Source organism: Pelophylax lessonae, assembly GCF_965119305.1.
Source record: "Pelophylax lessonae genome assembly, chromosome: 4".
NCBI lineage: Eukaryota > Metazoa > Chordata > Amphibia > Anura > Ranidae > Pelophylax > Pelophylax lessonae.
In genome coordinates, this window is record NC_138771.1 from 176,369,415 (window position 1) to 176,389,169 (window position 19,755).

Sequence of the window (19,755 nt, forward strand, 5' to 3'; positions counted from 1 at the left end):
ACATGACTTAACCGAAGCGACCTGATAATACGTAAGTAAACATTTTTCTTTTACAGATTAGTTTGCATAGTTTGAAGGAAAGGAATATGTTTATTGAAAGTGGTGGAGTACAAATGTACAATGGCTTACGCGTTTCAGTTACAGAGCGTTCATCATAGCCAGTCTAGTCTGCATAGGTGTTTAGAGGGGAGAAAGAGCATTCTTAAGATTAGTTAGTTTTATCCTGGAATTCTACTTTAACCACTTGCCGACCAGCCGCTGTACTTATACTGTGGCAGGTCAGCTCTGTCCCGCGAAACGACATATCTATATGTCGTTCCGCAGTCCGCCAGTGGGGGCGCGCTGCCTGGCCACAGGGGGAGCCAATCAGTGGATCCGGTCATCGCAATTGCCGCCGGGCACCCGCGATCACTCCCCGTGAAGACGAACAGTGGTCTGCTGTTGTAAACACGGCGGGCCGCTGTTCTGTCAGTAGGGATCCTGTGTTCCTCTTCTTTAGGAACACAGATCACTGTGTTCATTCAGCAAGCCCATCCCCCACACAGAAAGCGCCCTCTAGGGACACATTTAACCCTTCTATCGTCCCTGGTATTAACCCCTTTGTTATGACACCCCAAAGTATGAAAGGGGTTACAGTCGTCTAGGATAATCCACTCCCGAACACCCGGACAGCTATCGACCACTCCAATCTGCCATACATGAAGCACATCAATAATTCCCCCCCAAGTACGAGACAAGGCTCTGTAGTGAGGTTTGATCAAGAGTAACTCTCTTCTCTTTTATTGCAAGAAACACAACACTTATATATACTTTGAAAATACCACATGAACAATGACTGTGTAATTACAGCCAGGTGAGCTCATTAACATACTTATCAATAGTCTCAGACCCTATTAACATACTGTCCTATTTTAGACAAAAGCACTGAGTTAATCAGTAGACATTCTTTAGGAGGGGGCTGCTGGAAACAATCCCCCCCCCCCCCTCTCTCTGCAGCTAATACACATTGAATTTGCAGACATAGTGTCTCTCAACCTCTTTAAAGGAATTTGGAGCGTAGCAGCTAAAACATAGGGGAACAAAGGGGGGCTGTACGGGCCGTGGAACAACCGAACAAACAGACGAAAGGAGGCAGCAACAATATAATACAAAGTCAGATGGTTCTGTCACATGGCTCCCTCCTTGTGGGACACTCCAGCAGACCCGGCTTGACCCTTGCGGGTCAACGTGGGGATGACCAGGACTAGGAAGCTGGAGTGATGTCTGTTTGTCGGGACAACCCATCAGCATTGCCATTGTACTTACCGGGTCTGTAAGTGATGGTAAAGTTATACGGTTGCAGGGCTAGACTCCAGCGTAGCAACCTGCCATTGTCCCCAGAGACCCGGTTAAGCCACACCAATGGGTTGTGATCAGTCACGAGGGAGAACTCCTGCCCGTACAGAGAGGGACTCAACTTTTTCAGGGCCCAGACCAGGGCCAAACACTCCTTCTCCACTGCCGCATAACTCACTTCCCGGGGTAACAGCTTTCTGCTGAGATATGCGACAGGGTGCTCTCCTCCATCCTCCCCGACTTGGCTCAGCACAGCCCCCAGTCCATACATGGAAGCACCTGTGTGGACTAGAAAGCGTTTGTTAGGGACTGGGGCAGCCAAGACAGGGACATTCACAAGAGCTTGTTTTAATGCCTGGAACGCGGCTTCACGAGCTGGAGACCACAGGACCTGCTTAGGGAGGTTCTTTTTAGTCAGATCAGTCAGGGGTTTAGCAATAGCGCTGTAGTCAGGGACAAAACGTCGGTAGTACCCTGCTGTCCCCAAGAAGGCTAGCACCTGGGTCTTAGTGATAGGTGTGGGCCAGTTAGCCACTGCCTCTACCTTGGCTGGCTCTGGTCTCTGGCTCCCACACCCCACTCGGTGACCCAAGTACTGTACCTCTGCCATACCTAGACGGCACTTCTCTGGCTTCAATGTCAGGCCAGCGGCCCGAATCTTATCCAGCACCACCCCTACATGAACCAGGTGTTCCTCCCAGGACTCACTGAATATCGCAATGTCATCCAGGTATGCGCAAGCAAATTCCTGGAAGCCATCGAGGAGTTCATCCACCATACGTTGGAAGGTAGCTGGGGCATTTTTCATCCCGAATGGCATGACCTTAAATTGGTACAGGCCAAACGGGGTGATAAATGCCGACTTGGGGATAGCATCCTCGGCCAGGGGAATCTGCCAGTAGCCTTTACACAGGTCTATGGTGGTCAGTTAACGTCCCCTAGCAATACGATCAAGTAAGTCGTCTACCCGGGGCATCGGATAGGCGTCAGTGGTGGTCCGCTCGTTGAGTCGCCTGTAGTCCACACAAAACCGTGTAGTTTCATCTTTCTTAGGCACTAGGACTACAGGCGAGGCCCAAGGACTATTGGAGGGCTCGATAACCCCAAGCTGGGTCATCTCCTGTATTTCCTTCCACATTCCTTCTCGGACTGCTTCCGGGATGTGGTAGGGGGGCTGTCGTAGGGGGTTCTGTCCGGGGGTCTCTACCTTATGTACAGCTAGAGTAGTGTAACCCGGTTCTTGGGAGAACGTCGCCTGTTTCTCCCACAGAAGCTGTTGAGCCTGAGCCCTTTCCGTGGGGTTTAACCGGTCCCCCAGCGGCAGTGAGGTTCGATCAAGAGTAACTCTCTTCTCTTTTATTGCAAGAAACACAACACTTTTATATATACTTTGAGAATACCACATGAACAATGACTGTGTAATTACAGCCAGGTGAGCTCATTAACATACTTATCAATAGTCTCAGACCCTATTAACATACTGTCCTATTTTAGACAAATGCACTGAGTTAATCAGTAGACATTCTTTAGGAGGGGGCTGCTGGAAACAATCCCCCCCCCCTCTCTCTGCAGCTAATACACATTGAATTTGCAGACATAGTGTCTCTCAACCTCTTTAAAGGAATTTGGAGCGTAGCAGCTGGAACAAAGGGGGGCTGTACGGGCCGTGGAACAACCGAACAAACAGACGAAAGGAGGCAGCAACAATATAATACAAAGTCAGATGGTTCTGTCACACCCTTCCTTGCCAGTGTCATTAGCACAGTAACAGTGCATATTTTTAGCACTAATTACTGTAGTAATTTCACTGCCCACCCCCCAAAGTGTCAGAAATGTCAGGTGTCCGAACTGTCCACCGCAACGTTGCAGTCCCGCTAAAACTTGCCAATCGCCGCCATTACTAGTAAAAAATAAAAATAAGAAAATTAAAATGACATAAATCTTTCCCCTAGTTTGTAGACACGATAACTTTTGTGCAAACCAATCAATATACACTTATCGGGATTTTTTTCCAAAAATATGTAGCAGAATACATATTGGCCTAAAATGATGAAAAATGTGATTTAAATTTTTTTTTTTTTGGGAATTTTTTATAGGAGAGGGTTATACTGCTCCCTACAGGAGTAGGGACACTAGGCCAAAAAAAAAATCTGGCTACACCCATGGGCAGTCCTAGGGGGTATACGCCCTCTCTGCTATAGCCACTTAGTTTCTTTTTTCTGCCTAGTCAGGAGTAAGGACCTAGTTCCTTGCTGGGATCTTTGGTCCTGGCAAAAAAAATTTTTTAGAAAATATTTTTCTCCTGGATTTTTCCTGTGAGTTCTACAATTAACTGCCAGACTGGGCGACAGGCTGGATAATCTTGATCCAGTGGTCCCCCCAGTCTGGCCAGTGAGCGTGTGCAGGCCTCAGCTCCGCGCTAGGTCGGCCCATGCAGCGTTCCTCCTGGTTGACAGTCCCACCCCCCATTTTCGATAGAGAGGAGGATCTGTCTTGAGCGGTGCCCGTCTGGTTCCTGGTATGGTGAGTAGTTGTCCCCTTCTTCCCCTGGAGGGTTTTGGGGCGGATGCAGGCCCCTCCATGAGAAGGTCGGACCCCCGAGTTCTCCTCCTTCCTGGCACCCCTCCTCACCTATCCTAAACCCCCCTCCACCATTACGGGGTCTGTATGGGTGGTCTGTACACTCCCTGGGGTAGGGGGTGGGCCACCAGCGATCGGACGATTGGCTGTGTGGGAGGGGGTTGCACATGGTGGGGGCTCCTGCCAGGGCCCCCATCCAGTCTTGTGCCTATCCTGTGGCTAGGGATACCTCCTAGGTCCCCGAGAGCCTTGTGGTGCCGCCATTTTCTTGTAGCCTTAAGGCTGCAATGCACAGAGGCCATTTTGCGGTGGTTTGCCATTGAAAACAGTGGCCCGAGGGTGGCGTTTTTGGTAGTGGGAGCCCCTCCTCATCCCCTAGTGCTTACTCCTGGATACTTTTCACTTCCCGATCGCATACGTGCTGTGCAGATTCTCCTGGTGACTAGCAGTGCCTGGTTCTGCGGGTGTTTGAGTCTGGTGGGGTCCTTCCCTCTCTGCTGAGAGTTGATTGGTGCTTGTAGCTGGCGGCGGGGGTGTTTTTACACTTACTCTGTGGGTCCCCCTGGGGGCTAATGGTGTCTTTGGAGCACATCTCCCCACCTGATCCCCTTTCTGAGGCTGTGGGGCCCTCCAGGTCCTGACCACCCATCCATGCACTGATGGCAGTCCTGGAGTCCAAAAAACAACAATATCTCTCCTGCGCTCGAGTGGTATGCGGGAAGGTGAATCTTTTAGGCGGTTTTAGGACACAAATGAAGTGGTCTTGTTGCCCCTCTCAGGACCAAGGGTATCCAAAAGGCCCTACAAGAAAAGAACAAGAGAAGGGCGACCTTGTGCATTACCAATTAAAAGTTTATTAAAATCAAAGAAGGGTAGCGTACAATATACTCAAACGTATCATATGAACAAGCATATAGGAAATGGGCACCGCTCGCTTCCAGGATGCTTCTCTACTGCTGGATAGCGTGATGGCGTCCTCAAACCTGATGTGGCTTGCGCGTTTTGAGGGTGGACCCTCTTCCTCCGTGCTAAAATTGCCACTCAGTCCTCCCTCGAAACGCGTAAGCCACATCAGGTTTGAGGACGCCATCACGCTATCCAGCAGTAGAGAAGTGTCCTGGAAGCAAGCGGTGCCCATTTCCTATATGCTTATTCATATGCTACGTTTGTGAGTATATTGTACGCTACCCTTCTTTAAATTTTAATAAACTTTTAAGTGGTAATGCACAAGGTCGGTGCGCCCTTGTCTTGTTGTTTTCTGGCAGTCCTGGAGTCCCTTGTGTCCTGGGAGGAGGTGGCTTTTGGGCGACAGGCTAGTAAAAAGCACCCCCCCGCCTTCCCGTGTCTCATCTGTCACATCAGATTCTGAATCTGATTCGGCCGCCGCGGATGTGGGTCTCCAACCACACACCCTGCTTACTCAGATAGTGAGGATGATTCCTTCACGTCTGCAGTCGTGCACTGGACGCACTTATTGTATTTGTGCATAAGCCTCTAAAAAATGAGGGACGCAGCTGTGACTGCGACAGGAGTTCAGGTTCCCTTGGCACTTACAAACCACCCAGAAAGGCAAAGACGTTCCCCCTTCCCCACCTATTTTGACAGAATTGTCGCAAAAGAGTGAGGACAACCGAAGCGTCCCCTTGGGGTCCCTAAGCCGTTTGCTAGGCAATACCCCTATGAAGAGTCCCTTTTCAAAAAGTGGTATGTTCCACCGGTGGTGGACCCTCCGGTTTTCAGGATAAACAAAGCAACCATGATTCCGGTTGAAGAGTCTCCAGCCTTTAAGGACCCAGCTGACAAAAAAGGCGGAGGCTGTGGCCCGCAATATGTTCACCCTGGCTGGCTCAGCATTGAGGCTGGTGTTCACCATTGCTCTGGTGTCGCAAACTCTGACTGAGTGGGCTAAGCTTTTGCACCGTGACCTGGAGAGAGAACAGCTCCCATCTGCCTACGCTGAGCTGGCAGACCAGCTTGTCCAGGGGCTGCAGTTTATCTGTGGTGCCTCTTTGGATGCAGCTCCCCTAATGGTTAAGAATACCAGAAGCTGTGTCTGTCAATGAACAAAAGAGAAAATGGGATTTTTGACTTTCAGTAAAATCCATTTCTCTGATCATTAACGGATACAGTACCCACCCCTCTGTTTAGTTATAATTCTCCCGCCACTGCTTGTAACAAAAATGAGTGGCTTTAGCAGAGGGAGGCAGTATACCCTCTGGGACTGCCCATGGGTGTAGCCAGAATTTTGTTCTGCCTAGTGTCGTCCTCCTGTAGGGGGCAGTATAACCCAATGGTTAAGAATATCTGGAGCTGTGTCCGTCAATGAACATCAGAGAAAAGTATTATATGGTAAGTCAAAAATTCCATTTTTTTTTCTTTTTTGGTTTATAGCACACCAAAAAAAAAAAAACTCAGAGGTGATCAAATACCACCAAAATAAAGCTATATTTGTGGGGAAAAAAGGAAATCAATTATATTTGGGTACAGCGTCGCACGACCATGCAATTGAAAAGGAACGCAGTGCCGTATCGCAAAAAATGGCCTGGTCATTAAGGGGTAAAACCTTCCGGTCCAGATGTGGTTAAAGTGATACTAAAGTCTAGTTTGCAATTTAAAAAAAAAAAAAAAAAAACATGGCATAATCACCTGCTCTGTACAGTGGTTTTGCACAGAGCAGCCCAGAAAACGGCATGGGGTCCTCCAAAAATCCATACCAGAATCTTATGCCAGCATGCAGGTCAGAAAACAGGGGGGATGAGAGAGCGGCCCCCCCTCCTGGACCATACAAGGCCACATGCCCTTAACATGGGAGGGGTGGGTGCTTTGGCAATCCTGGTGGTTTTAGGGGTCTGCGAGCAGTGTAGGTTAAATAAAAGCCAAGACGGTTTTTGACAAGTCCTCTATTGAAAGTGAGGCATGTCCCCTGTTGTAGCTCCAACATGTCTTCTTTCTCCGATTCCTCCGCCAATGTGTTCTTCCTCCAGTGATGTGCTCTTTCTCTGGTCTTTGCCCTCCGGTGATGTGTTCTTCCTTCGGTCTTCTCCCTTATGGTGATGTGTTCTTCTTCCGTTCTTCTCCCTTATGGTGATGTGTTCTTCCTCCGGTCTTCTCCCTTATGGTGGTGTTCTTCCTCCGGTCTTCTCCCTTATGGTGGTGTTCTTCCTCCGGTCTTCTCCCTTATGGTGATGTGTTCTTCCTCCGGTCTTCTCCCTTGTGGTGATGTGTTCTTCCTCCCGGTCTTCTCCCTTGTGGTGATGTGTTCTTCCTCCGGTCTTCTCCCTTGTGGCGATGTGTTCTTCCTCTGGTTTTCTCCCTCCGGCGATGTGTTTTTCCTCCGGTCTTCTCCCTCCGGCGATGTGTTTTTCCTCCGGTCTTCTCCCTCCGGCGATGTGTTCTTCCTCCGGTCTTCTCCCTCCAGCGATGTGTTCTTCCTCCGGTCTTCTCCCTCCGGCGATGTGTTCTTCCTCTCGTCTTCTCCCTCCGGCGATGTGTTCTTCCTCCGGTCTTCTCCCTCTGGCGATGTGTTCTTCCTCCGGTCTTCTCCCTGGCTCCCGCAGTAGCGGCGAAGAAGACTGGAGGAATAGCACCTCCCCAGAGGGAGAAGGAGAAGACCGGGAGGAATAGCACCTCCCCAGAGGGAGTAGAAGACCGGGAGGAAGAACACCTCCCCAGAGGGAGAAGACCGGAGGAAGAACACCTCCCCAGAGGGAGAAGGAGAAGACCAGAGGAAGAACACCTCCCCAGAGGGAGAAGGAGAAGACCAGAGGAAGAACACCTCCCCAGAGGGAGAAGGAGAAGACCGGAGGAAGAACACCTCCCCAGAGGGAGAAGGAGAAGACCGGAGGAAGAACACCTCCCCAGAGGGAGAAGGAGAAGACCGGAGGAAGAACACCTCCCCAGAAGGAGAAGACCGGAGGAAGAACACCTCCCCAGAGGGAGAAGACCGGAGGAAGAACACCTCCCCAGAGGGAGAAGGAGAAGACCGGAGGAAGAACACCTCCCCAGAGGAAGAAGGAGAAGACCGGAGGAAGAACACCTCCCCAGAGGGAGAAGGAGAAGACCGGAGGAAGAACACCTCCCCAGAGGGAGAAGACAGCAGTGGAGGAAGAACACATTGGTGGTTGAACTGAGAGAAGACCTTTCGGAGCTACGATGGGGGACATTCTTCACTTTTTAGTAAAGAACTTGTCAAAAACCGTCTCTTGTTTTATGTACACTAACACTTTTTTTTTTTTTTTTAGAGTGAATGGGTACATTGTACCCCATACTCATTCACAAAGGTGAGCGTTCCAGAATCTGATAAGCCCCTTGCCCACAGACCCCCATAACCACCGCCCAGGGTTGTTGGGAAGAGGGTTTTGGGGTAAGGGGTGCAGGGAGGGTGGGGGGGGGTCATCTGCCAAGCTGCAGGTTCGGATACGGCTCAGGTATGGATTTTGAGGGGGGGACCCCATGCTGGTTATTATTTTTTATGTTTTTTGCCGTGGGATTCCCCCCTCAAGATTCATACTAGACTCAAAGGGCCTGGTGTGGTTGAATTCTGTTCATTGAAGTCGCATGGAAGTAGGAAATAAGGTCGCAGGGCAAAGTCTGATCGGAAGTCGCACATTTTTTCGTGTTGAATGAGTGTGGACATAGCCTTAGAATCCATGTAGGTTATATTCCCAATAGTGCAACTTTGGACCTTTTCAAAGTCGACGTGACTTTGTTGCACCGATTTGAATGGGTGCCACTGAAATCAATGGGTTGTGACTTGTCATGAGACTAATGTGTCCAAAATCCCATGACAAGTCACACTAGTGGGAACAAAGCCTAAAAGTTATGATGCAGCTCCTGCAACCATTGGAGTTTACTACTGGCCTAAATAACACGTTCACAACCACTTGAACTACACAGACCTTTGGCATATGTAGTGCCTGCATCTCTGCTGCTCCTTCCCACAAGTCTATACAGTAGCTAGAAATTAAAAAAAAAAAAATAAAGAAAATAAATTAAAATAAATGTGTACATTGCCATTTGGACTGAGGAAATTATTACTTAATTGCCTTAAAGCGGTTGTATACTCAAAAAAAAAAAAAAAAAAAAAAACCCTGCAGGAGAAAGGCATACTAGCTCATTATGAAATACTTACCTTAAAACGAAGCCCCGACCAGGTCGCCCGGACACAGCTGAGGGAGCCATCATGTTCCCTCTGCGTCTCTTTCGGGTTCGGCGCCTTCCGGCGCTGTGAGTGGCCGAAGCCGCGAAGACGTCACTCCTGGGAATGCGCGCGGAGGTTACTTTCCGGCAAGGAGCCGGCAAAGAGCTCCGAAGGTCCCGCGGACCTTCAGAGCGCATGCGCCGCTGGTGTCAGCGGCTGCATGCAGGGCGAATATCTCCTAAACCATGCAGGCTTAGGAGATATTCATTTTACCTACAGATAAGCCTTATCATAGGCTTACCTGTAGGTAGAAGTTTAATGGTGGAGTATACTACCGCTTTAAGTGGTTTCCTCCACCCATACAGTATGTTTACCAGTGAGGTTTTTTGAGGGTGACATGTTCAAGACCACACACAATGTTACTGGTTTGTGTGTATTTTGCAGATGCAGACATATTGTGCTTCATATATACGTCACATTTGTAATATTTGTATGCTAATACACTTGTAAATGTTGTTTTCTGTATTAACTTGGGTATGGCTAATGGGCAAGTTGAACATTTTGGCTGTAATTCGGCTGTTCTACAGTTATAAGAGCTGCCCTCTAGGTCATATAAACATTTGTACTAAGAGCACACAAAGGAGTGTGTATGATTTCAAGGCTGTCATCTGTTGTTGAAACCTTGTGGTTAGAGGCTGGGGTCATTGCTGGAGGGTGAGGTGCAGTTCATCTCACATAGGTAAAAACCGCTATAGCTTTGTCAATCATGCTTATTGGTTACTCTTCCTGTACAGTCTGCCTTCTTTCTTTGAAATAATTTTTTCTCTTTCGTTCATTGACAAACACAGCTCCAGATATTCTTAACCATTTGGTTTTACTGCCCCCTACAGGAGTAGGACACTAGGCAGAAAAAAAGTCTGGCTATGCTATAAGCACTCAGTTTTTTTTCTGCCTAGTCAGGAGTAAGGATCTAGTTCTTTGGTCCTGGCAAATTTTTTTCTTTTTAGATAGAACATTTTTCTGCTAGATTTTTTTTCCTGTGAGATCTACAATCAACTGCCGGACTGGGTGACAGGCTTGATAATCTAGATCCAATGGACATAATCCCCTTCCCCTGTCTCATCAGACCCTGAATCTGATTTGGTCTTTGCGGATGTGGGTCACCCTGCTGGGTCTGCAACCTCGCGCCCGAAATTCTCTGATAGTGAGGATGATTCCTCCACGTCTGCAACCGCGCACGAAAAGGCGTTGGTGGAGGCACTGATTGTATCTGTGCGTGAGACCCTGAAGTTGGAGGACGCAGCTGCGATGGAGGCCTTGGCATTCCTTCGAGGCGGTTCCATTTTCACAGTTCCATACGAGGTCCCTGCAAAGGGAGATTCTGACCAAATAGCATAAGAATCTGCTTTCTCTGGACAATCCTATCCGGCTGAGGGGAACGAAGGAGTCCCTGATATGGTGGTTTCGTGCTTCGACTGGGCAAAACCTTCCTCCCCTTGTATTGGACAGTGGTCACCACGGATGCCAGCCTGTCCGGCTGGGGAGGCCTCCACGACAAGCATTCTGCTCAGGGGATCTGGACTCTGGAAGAGTCCAGACTACCGATCAATGTCTTGGAACTCCGAGTGATCAGACTGTCTGGGCCACTGGACGGATTGTCTTCAGGATTGTTCAGTGCGCATTCATTCAGACATGGCCGTGGCTTCTGTCAATCACCAAGGGGGCACAAGAAGTGTCCTGGTGGCTCTGGAGGTAGCCGGTATTCTAAGGTGGGCAGAACAGTTCATTCTAGCCCTCTCCACTGTACACTTTCTTGAGGTGGGAAATTGGCAGGTGGATTACCTCAGTCGACAGCCGTTGGATCAAGGGGAGTGGTCCCTTCTTCCGAAAGTGTGGTGGGGCACCCCTGAGATGCATCTGTTGGCATCTCAGCTCAACAGAAAGGTGCAGAGGTTTTTGGCTTGGTCAAGGGATCCTCTGGCGGACGCCACAGATGCGTTGGTGATCGTCTGATTTATGCCTTCCCTCCTCTCAAGCTTCTGCCAAGACTTCTCTGCAGGATCGAGGCAGAAGGGATACCGGTCATCTTTGTCGCTCCGGACTGGCCTTGCTGGGCTTGGTATGCCGATCTGGTGCGGCTGGTCGTCAACGTTCCTTGGAGGTTTTCTTCTCAGGGAGGATCTGCTGTCCCAAGGACTGATCTTCCATCCTGCTTTACAGTCACTGGCTTTGACGGCTTGTCTGTTGAACGCCAGGTGCTGACGAATAGGGGTTTATCTGAGTCTGTGATTCCTACCCCTTTGAAAGCTAGGAAATCTATTTCTTGGAAAATCTACCATCGTACGCGGAAGACGTACATTGCTTGGTATGAGTCTCTTGGGATTCATCCTCGCTCCTGCTTGGTGACTCGGATCTTGACCTTCCTTCAACGGGGGGTTGAACAGAAGTTGACCTTGAGTACCATCAATGGCCAGGTGTTGGCTTCGGTGGTCTTCTTCCAATGACTTTTGGCCACACACTCCCTGGTGCGTACCTTTCTGCAGGGTGTCCGACGTTGGTTCCTCCAGTGCGGACTCCGTTGCCACCTTGGGATCTCAATTTGGTGCTTTCGGTTCTCCAGAAGCCTCCCTTTGAGAATCTTTGGGAGATTCCCCTGCTTATGTTGTCCCAGAAGGTGGCCTTTTTGGTGGCTATCACCTCTGTGTGCAGGGTATCGGAACTGTCTGCGTTATCCTGTCATTCACCTTACCTGGTGATTTACAGGGATAAGGAGGTTCTTCGTACCGGTCCGTCGTTCCTTAAAAAGGTTGTCTCTTGTTTTTCATTTGAATGAAGGCATTTTGTTGCCTTCCCTGTGTCCCAGGTCTAAACAGCTATGGAGTCTTTTAGGACGTCAGACTCTTTGTGCTCACGGATGGACCTCGTAAAGGGTTGTCCGCTTCCTTTGCGACCAATTCCAGATGGATCAGACAGGCAGTGGTTCAGGCCTATGCCGTCAGGGGTCAGGTTTCTCCTTTCCCTGTCAAAGCACACTCTACTAGGGCTTTCGGTCATCAGGCATCAGTAACGCAGGTTTGCAAGGCGGCCATCTGGTCGTCGGTGCACACTTTCACAAAGTTCTTTTAAAGTGGATGTGTTGGCCGCAAGGTTTTCCAGGCTGCTGTTTAACAAGACCTGATCCTCTTTGGATTGTTTTTTTTTCAGGTGGGCTCCAGTTGGTTTGGTTGAGCTCCTGTTTACCTGGTTGGCTATAGTTTAGCCTTGGGAATTTTTTTTTCTCTTACGTCCTCCGACAGTTGCCGCCATCTTCATATTCGTCACAATGGGGTATTAGACTTTGCTCCCTAGGAGTAGCTAGGCAACAGAATATGTTAATATTAAAGTTTTTAACACATCCCACCCCCAGGGGGTGGTCCCCTCAGTCAATACCCTCCTACTTCCTGTATCCATACCTCAGTTTCAATGTCTAGCTTGTCAGGAGTAGCTGGATGTCTCTATGCTGGGGCATTTTGTCTCAGCCTTTCTCTTCTTTTTTGATTTTATTTGAGTTTTTTTCTCTTTCTTTACTTAGCTGTTTCTTTTGTCAGCATTAGTTTAGTCTTCTGATGAAGAGGATCATGCGGGCTGGGTCTCGGGCTGATCCCCTTGGTCGCAGGTTGTGGGTCAGTGGCTTCTCAGCCTGCCATAGAGCGTTCAGTCAGGTACTTCTCCTGGCATTCTGAACGACCCATCCCTGTTCGGTGCAGGGATGCTATGGTGAGGTGGCTACCTCACTGGACGCTGTGCGGTTTCTCAACCCCAGTTCTTCTGCGTCCTGGATGCGACTCTCCCTGTCACATGTGCAGTGGCTTGTTCGCCTGTGCGGGTTCCCCACCCCATTTAGGAGGTAAGTGTATCTGTGTGGGGACCTGTCTGTTTGGGGGCTGTCAGTCTGGGACTGTGTAACCCTGCCTCTGGTCACACTGTTGGACTCCCTGTCTGCTGGCTGCATTCTGTGGGCTACAAGGAGGGGGGCTATGCTGCACTGTTCTGTGTCAGTTTTATGTGCTGTGTCTTACTGTGTGCCAGGCTGTGTGCTGAGGGGCATGATTGTATCGTGTTATGCACATTTGCGGCGACCGCTGCGGCGGTCCGCCATTATTTTAGTTTACTGCATGTGTTTTTGGCGGTTTCACTGTGGTGGAGGAGCGGTGTTTCGGCGCCAAATGCTGCCATTTTGGCGGCGCTCGCTCCGGCCGCATGATAGCACTGCAGGCGGCCATTTTCTTGTAGCCTTCCATAGGCTTTAATAGAGCGCCCTGCGTGACATCACTTCCTTTTCCCTGGGCGCACCGATCGAGGCAGAAGCAGCAGCGGTCTCTCCAGGTTTTTACCTCCCTATCCCTGTATCCTTGCCTGAGTTGTACTTTTTCCCTGTGGGGGTCGACTTGTGTGTGTGTGTGCGGTGGGCTGCGCTTTTTAAAGGGGCAGTTAACCCTTTATTCTTCCACATACTTTGGGGCATGGATTCTCAGGAAAGCAAATTTCCTGCCACATTGGTGGGAAGCCAGGGGACTGCTGTTTCCCCCCCAGGGGGGGATTTGGCTACGGTTGTGGCTAACCTTGCTGCTCAGGTGCAAATGCTTGTGGCTGCTCAATCCACTAAACGGCCCAGAGTTTCAATTTCCTCTGATTCAGAGGGTGATGGTGATGGGGCTGCTATGGCTGGGGTCTCCTTATCGGGGTCCCGTTCCTCCCTGGATCTTGTAGGGTCCGAGGTGGAGGCTGAGGTTGAAGGGGTTGATAATTCTCCCCCTGGCTCGTCTGAAGAGTTTGCACTCATGGATGAATTGGTTGCTTCTATCAAGCAAACACTGCGATTACAGGATGAACCATGCCCTCCTGCGGCCCTGGCAGCTTATGGGATGCAGAAAAGACGCAAGACATCGCAGGTTTTTCCCTGCACGGATGATTTTCAGCGCGCTGTTAAGGAACAATGGCGTAATATATGCAAGCCTTTTGTTGTGCCAAGTAGGTTCAAGCTGCGTTTATCCTTTCACGCCCGCTACTGATGAGCGTTGGTGTGTACCGCCTCCGGTGGATCACGCGATAGCGATTTTGAATAAGTCCACTGCGATTCCTGCAGAGGATAACCCGGTGTTCCGGGATGCCACGGACAGGAGGCTGGAGTCTCTTGCCCGTCATACTTATTCTATTATGGGTTCTATGCTAAAAGCCTTATTTGCTTCCCTTATGGCAACCCAGGCTGTCGCGAGTTGGACGCAGGTGCTTAGACGCGTCCTGGTGGCTGATTCTGCCTCACCGGCGACATTGGATATGGTGGATCAAATCCATCAGGGTGTCATGTATTTGTGTGATGCGGACTTGGATCTGGTACCGTTGGCTGCATGTGTACACAGTGTGGCGGTGTTGTCTCGCCGCTTGGTTTGGTTGAAGTGTTGGTCTGTGGACCAATCTTCGCGCAAGACCTTAGCCAATCTGCCCTATGATGGATCTCGCCTTTTTGGCGAATCCTTGGATACACTGATAAAGGGGATCACGGGTGGTAAGAGCACGCTCTTGCCCCAATCCCACAAGGCTAAGGCGGCTCCTGGTAAGAAGCATGCTTCCTTTTGGCCCTCTCAGGGGTCCTTTCGTGCCTTTCAGTCGCACTATAAGGGCAAGCCTTTTAAAGGTCAAGGCTCCCAAAAGAAGCAGTGGTCAGGTAAGCAGAAGTCCGGACCCGCTGCCCGTAACAATGCGGCCTGAAGGGGCGCCCTCACCCAGTTCTGGGGTGGGGGGACGCTTGCTCGGTTTTCTGCAACCCTGGCTGGCCCGTGTTCGGGACAGGTGGGTTCAGGAAATCGTTCGGTCTGGCTACAAGATCGAGTTTCTCTCTCGGCCGGAGAGCAGATTTTTTCCCTCCAATCTTCAACTGTCTGCGGAGCGTTTGCGGGATCTGCACCTAGCGGTGCGGGACCTGCGGGCTCAGGGAGTGGTGGTTCCGGTGCCTCATCGGGACAGATTTCGGGGGTTCTATTCCAATCTGTTCACCGTGCCCAGGAAGGAGGGCAAGGTACATCCAATTCTGGACTTAAAGGCTCTGAACCGCTTTGTGCGGGTTCGCAAGTTCCGCATGGAATCTCTGCGGTCGGTGGTGGCTGCCCTGGTTCCGGGGGAATTCATGGCCTCCATCGACTTGAAGGATGCGTACCTTCACATCCCGATTTTCGAGGGTCACCAGAGGTACCTTCGATTCGCCATTGCGGAGGATCACTACCAATTCGTGGCGTTACCTTTTGGTCTGGCTTCGGCTCCGCGGGTTTTCACCAAGGTGCTTGCACCGGTTCTGGCTTTGTTGAGAGCCCAGGGCATCTCTGTCCTGGGGTATCTGGACGACATTCTGGTTCGGTCTGCGACCAGCCAGGGTCTGGTGGAGGCCCTGTCCGTCACGGTGGAGACTCTGCAGGAGTTTGGTTGGACGATAAATGTTCCAAAGTCGACGCTGTGTCCGTCGATTCATCTTCCCTACTTGGGAATGATCCTGGACTCGGTCCAGGCGAAGGTCTTCCTTCCGGACGACAAACTCAGGATTCTTCAGGAAGAAGTCAGGTCCCTCAGGGACGCTCCGTGCTCGTCCCTCCGGACGTGCATGTGGTGTCTGGGATTGATGGTCTCGGCTTTCGAGGCGATTCCTTTCGCCCAGTTTCACACGCGGGGTCTCCAAGCGGAGATCCTGTCCAGATGGGACGGACGGCCGCAATCTCTGGATCTACAGATTTCGTTGAGTCGTCGCACCAGAAGGGATCTTCTGTGGTGGCTCCAGTCCCCGTCGGTGTCGGGGGCAAGTCGTTTCGTCCTCTTTCATGGACGGTGATCACCACGGATGCCAGCCTGTCGGGCTGGGGTGGTGTTCTGGGCATTCTGTCCGCCCAGGGTACTTGGTCGGAGGAGGAATCCTCTCTTCCGATCAACATTCTGGAATTGCGAGCGATAAATCTCTGCCTTCGACGTTGGACGGACAGGCTACAGGGCTGTCCGGTTCGGGTGCAGATGGACAATGCCACGGCGGTGGCTTACGTCAATCACCAAGGGGGCACCAGGAGTGCCCGAGCAGCTCGGGAAGTGGCCGACATTCTGTCTTGGGCCGAGACACACGTCCCGGCAATATCGGCGGTTCACATTCCGGGGGTGGAGAATTGGCAGGCGGACTATCTGACTCGCCAGACCCTGGACCAGGGAGAATGGTCCCTTCACCCGGAGGTCTTCCAGATGTTGTGCGCGAAGTGGGGGTCCCCAGATGTGGACCTGTTCGCGTCTCGTCTAAACAACAAGGTGGAAAGGTTCGTGGCAAGGACGCGCGATCCTCAAGCAGACGCCTCAGACGCGTTGGTGGCGCCCTGGCATCAGTATCGTCTGATGTATGCCTTTCCACCGATTCAGCTGCTGTCCAGGCTCCTTCGCAGGTTGGCCTCGGAACCGCACACGGTGATTCTGGTGGCACCGGACTGGCCTCAACGGTCTTGGTACGCGGACCTCGTGAATCTGGTGGTCGCCGCTCCGTGGCGTCTACCTCTTCGAGAAGATCTCCTGTCTCAAGGACCGATATTCCATCCTGCTTTACAGTCGCTGGCTTTAACGGCCTGGCAGTTGAAAGCCAGGTCCTGAAGGATAGGGGTCTTTCCCCTGAGGTCATTCCCACTTTGATCAAGGCTAGGAAGGCCTCTTCGGGGAAGGTTTACTACCGTACTTGGAGGGCGTATTTTGCCTGGTGTGAGTCCAGGGGGTATTCCCCTCATTCATACTCGGTATAGAGAGTGTTGGCTTTCCTTCAAACGGGCGTGGACCAGCGTTTGGCGCTGGCCACGATTAAGGGTCAGATTTCTGCGCTGGCCGTTCTTTTTCAACACCCTGTGGCGTCTAATTCTTTGGTTAGCACCTTTGTTCAAGGGGTGCGACACTTGGTCCCTCCTCGGAGGGATCCTTTACTTCCGTGGGACTTGAACCTTGTTCTGTCCGTGTTACAACATGCTCCCTTTGAGAAGATCAGAAAAATCTCGTTGCCTCTGTTGTCCAAGAAGGTTGCTTTTTTGGTTGCGATCACTTCGGCTCGCAGGGTGTCGGAGCTGGCGGCCTTGTCCTGTAGCTCTCCCTACTTGGTGATTCACTTGGATAAGGTGGTCTTACGACCTAACCCTTCTTTTCTTCCAAAGAGGATCTCGGAATTTCACCTCAATGAGGACATTGTTTTGCCTTCGCTTTGCGCGAAGCCTAAGCATCCAAAGGAGATGGCTTTGCATTCCTTGGATGTTGTTCGGGCGATCAGGGTTTACCTGTCATCGACGAAATCCTTTCGCAAGTCGGATTCTCTCTTTGTTCTTCCAGAGGGTCCTCGGAAGGGCATGGCAGCGTCGGCTGCGACCATCGCCAAATGGATCAGGCAGACCATTGTGCAAGCCTATGCTTTGAAGGGGAAGGTTCCCCCTTTCCCTGTGAAGGCGCACTCTACCAGGTCTCTGAGTACGTCCTGGGCTTACCGTCATCAGGCTTCTGTGGCCCAAGTGTGTAAGGCGGCGACTTGGTCGTCCGTTCACACCTTCTCCAAATTTTACAAAGTGGATGTTCAGGCATCGGCAGATGCTTCCTTTGGCCGTAAAGTTCTTAGTGCGGCAGTGCCTTAGGGCCTCTTGTTTGGGTCCTTGGCTGTTGGGGTGTTTTTACCCCGAGGTTACTTGTTCTTTCCTGGGTTGTTGCTCCTGTTGAGCATGTTTTTCCTGTTGCCCAGTCGGTTCTCTTACTTTGGTAAGGTTCTTTTCTCTGATGTGGGTACTGCGTTGCTTTAGGCGCGGCTGCATTTTTCCCACCCCTCATGTCTACACTGCTATGGGACGTCCCCATTAGTGATGAATATGACGTGGCGGCGACTGTCGGAGGACGTAAGAGAAAACTGAATTTTTGTAAAATTCCTTTCTCCGAGTCCTCCGACAGTCGCCGCCCCCGCCCCTTTTTTGGGGTTTGTTTATGTACTCTACTGCTATGCTACTGAAACTGAGTTGGGAATGCAGGAAGCAGGGAGGTATTGACTGACGGGACCACCCCCTGGGGGTGGGATATGCTAAAAGCTTTGATATTAATATATTCTGTTGCCTAGCTACTCCTGCGGAGCAAAGGTCAATAACCCCATTAGTGATGAATATGACGTGGCGGCGACTGTCGGAGGACTCAGAGAAAGGAATTTTACGGTAAGATTTTACAAAAATTCCGTTTTTTTCACAAATAGAGCTTTCTTTTTGGTGATATTTAATCACCGCTGGGGTTTTTCTTTTTTTACTAAAAAAAAAAAAAAGACAGAAAATTTTGAAAAAAATGTCTTAATTTTTGTCAGTAAATTGTGTAAATAAGTAATTTTTCACCTTCGCTGATGTGCACTGATGAGGTGGCACTGAGACAGCACTGATGAGGAGGCACTAATGTGCAGCACTGATGGGCACTGACAGGCAGCACAGATGAGCAGGCACTGGTGGGCATCACTAATAGGCACTGATTTGGGTCACTGATGGGCATTGGTTGGTGTCACTAAGGGCACTGTTTTTTTTTTTTTCTTTACTGTAACCAGGGCACTGATGATCAGTGCCCTGTTTATCTGTCCTGGACTTCCCTTTGAGGAGGAGCCGCTGATCGGCTCTCCTTGCCACACACTGTATTTGGACACAGCCGATCACATGGGTAAAAAGCCATGTCATTGAGTCTTTACCAAGATCGGGGTCGCGCCTTGTTCTAGTAACACGACGCGGCCACAATCGCTGTGCGCCAGAGCGGCTGTTCAGGGGCGCCGTCAAACGACGTCCTCCCACAACGAGAGCCGCACCACTCCGCTGTCGTTTGACGGTAGGCGGGCGGCAAGTAGTTAAAGCATGTTAAACAGCACAGTGCTTGTGCTGAGTAATTTGGACCCTTGTATCGCCTGTCAGGCTGGTTCAAGAGGATGAATCCGGTGTTAAATTGGTAACCATACATGGCTAACAGCGTATCAGATACAGGTGCTGCAACAGATGAATATAATAGATGGGGATGGAGATTCCTTCATCCATGCTGTTTAGGAAATTGGTGAATTCCCCCAGAAGCTGAACGAGAGAACATTGAACTGTGTATGGCTAGCATTCGTTTTAAAGCTGTGCTAGAATCTTGAAATGGGATTACCTTGTTAATACTGCATTTGCTTATTAAAGTCTGTTAAATTGGCTTTTGGTGATGCATGAAAAAATTATTTAATCATATATATTTTATATTTTTGTGATTGCAGAAATGGCCAACCAGGCTCATGGGAATGAAATGGTGAACGGACACCTGGATCTCTCTCAGTATAGTTTGATAATTAAAAATGAAGCAGAGATGCTGGAACAGATTAAGCAATTGCTTGTGGAAAACAACATACTGAAAGGTAACAAATTATTTGCACTCCTTCCTAATGACTCACTGATATGTACTAGTATTATACTGGCCTTTTCCCTCTGGAGATGCGTGTAAAGGTTTATGGTTGATGAAAGAAAGAATTACATATTATGCATAGATATTTTAATTTCATGATGTGTTCCCTTTGTCATTCTGGTTATCTGTATTTTAAATTAAAAAGCTGCACTTTCTTAGATGAGAAATTCCAAAAGGGTGAGAAGCCCATTACATTTAGGGCCCCTTTCACACTAGCAGTCATTTTCAGGTGG

The 19,755-nt window shown here is 50.1% G+C and overlaps 1 protein-coding gene across 1 annotated transcript in view; it reads left to right on the top strand.

Moving 5' to 3' along the window:
- The first annotated feature begins 19,333 nt into the window (after positions 1 to 19,333).
- Positions 19,334 to 19,755, top strand: part of OPTN (optineurin) — a 64,486-nt gene continuing 64,064 nt past the window's right edge. Inside the window, exon 1 of the mRNA XM_082256806.1 lies at positions 19,334 to 19,475. Within this exon, the coding sequence (XP_082112932.1) occupies positions 19,340 to 19,475 (136 nt within the window). The 5' untranslated portion in view covers positions 19,334 to 19,339. The remainder of the gene's footprint in view (positions 19,476 to 19,755) is intronic.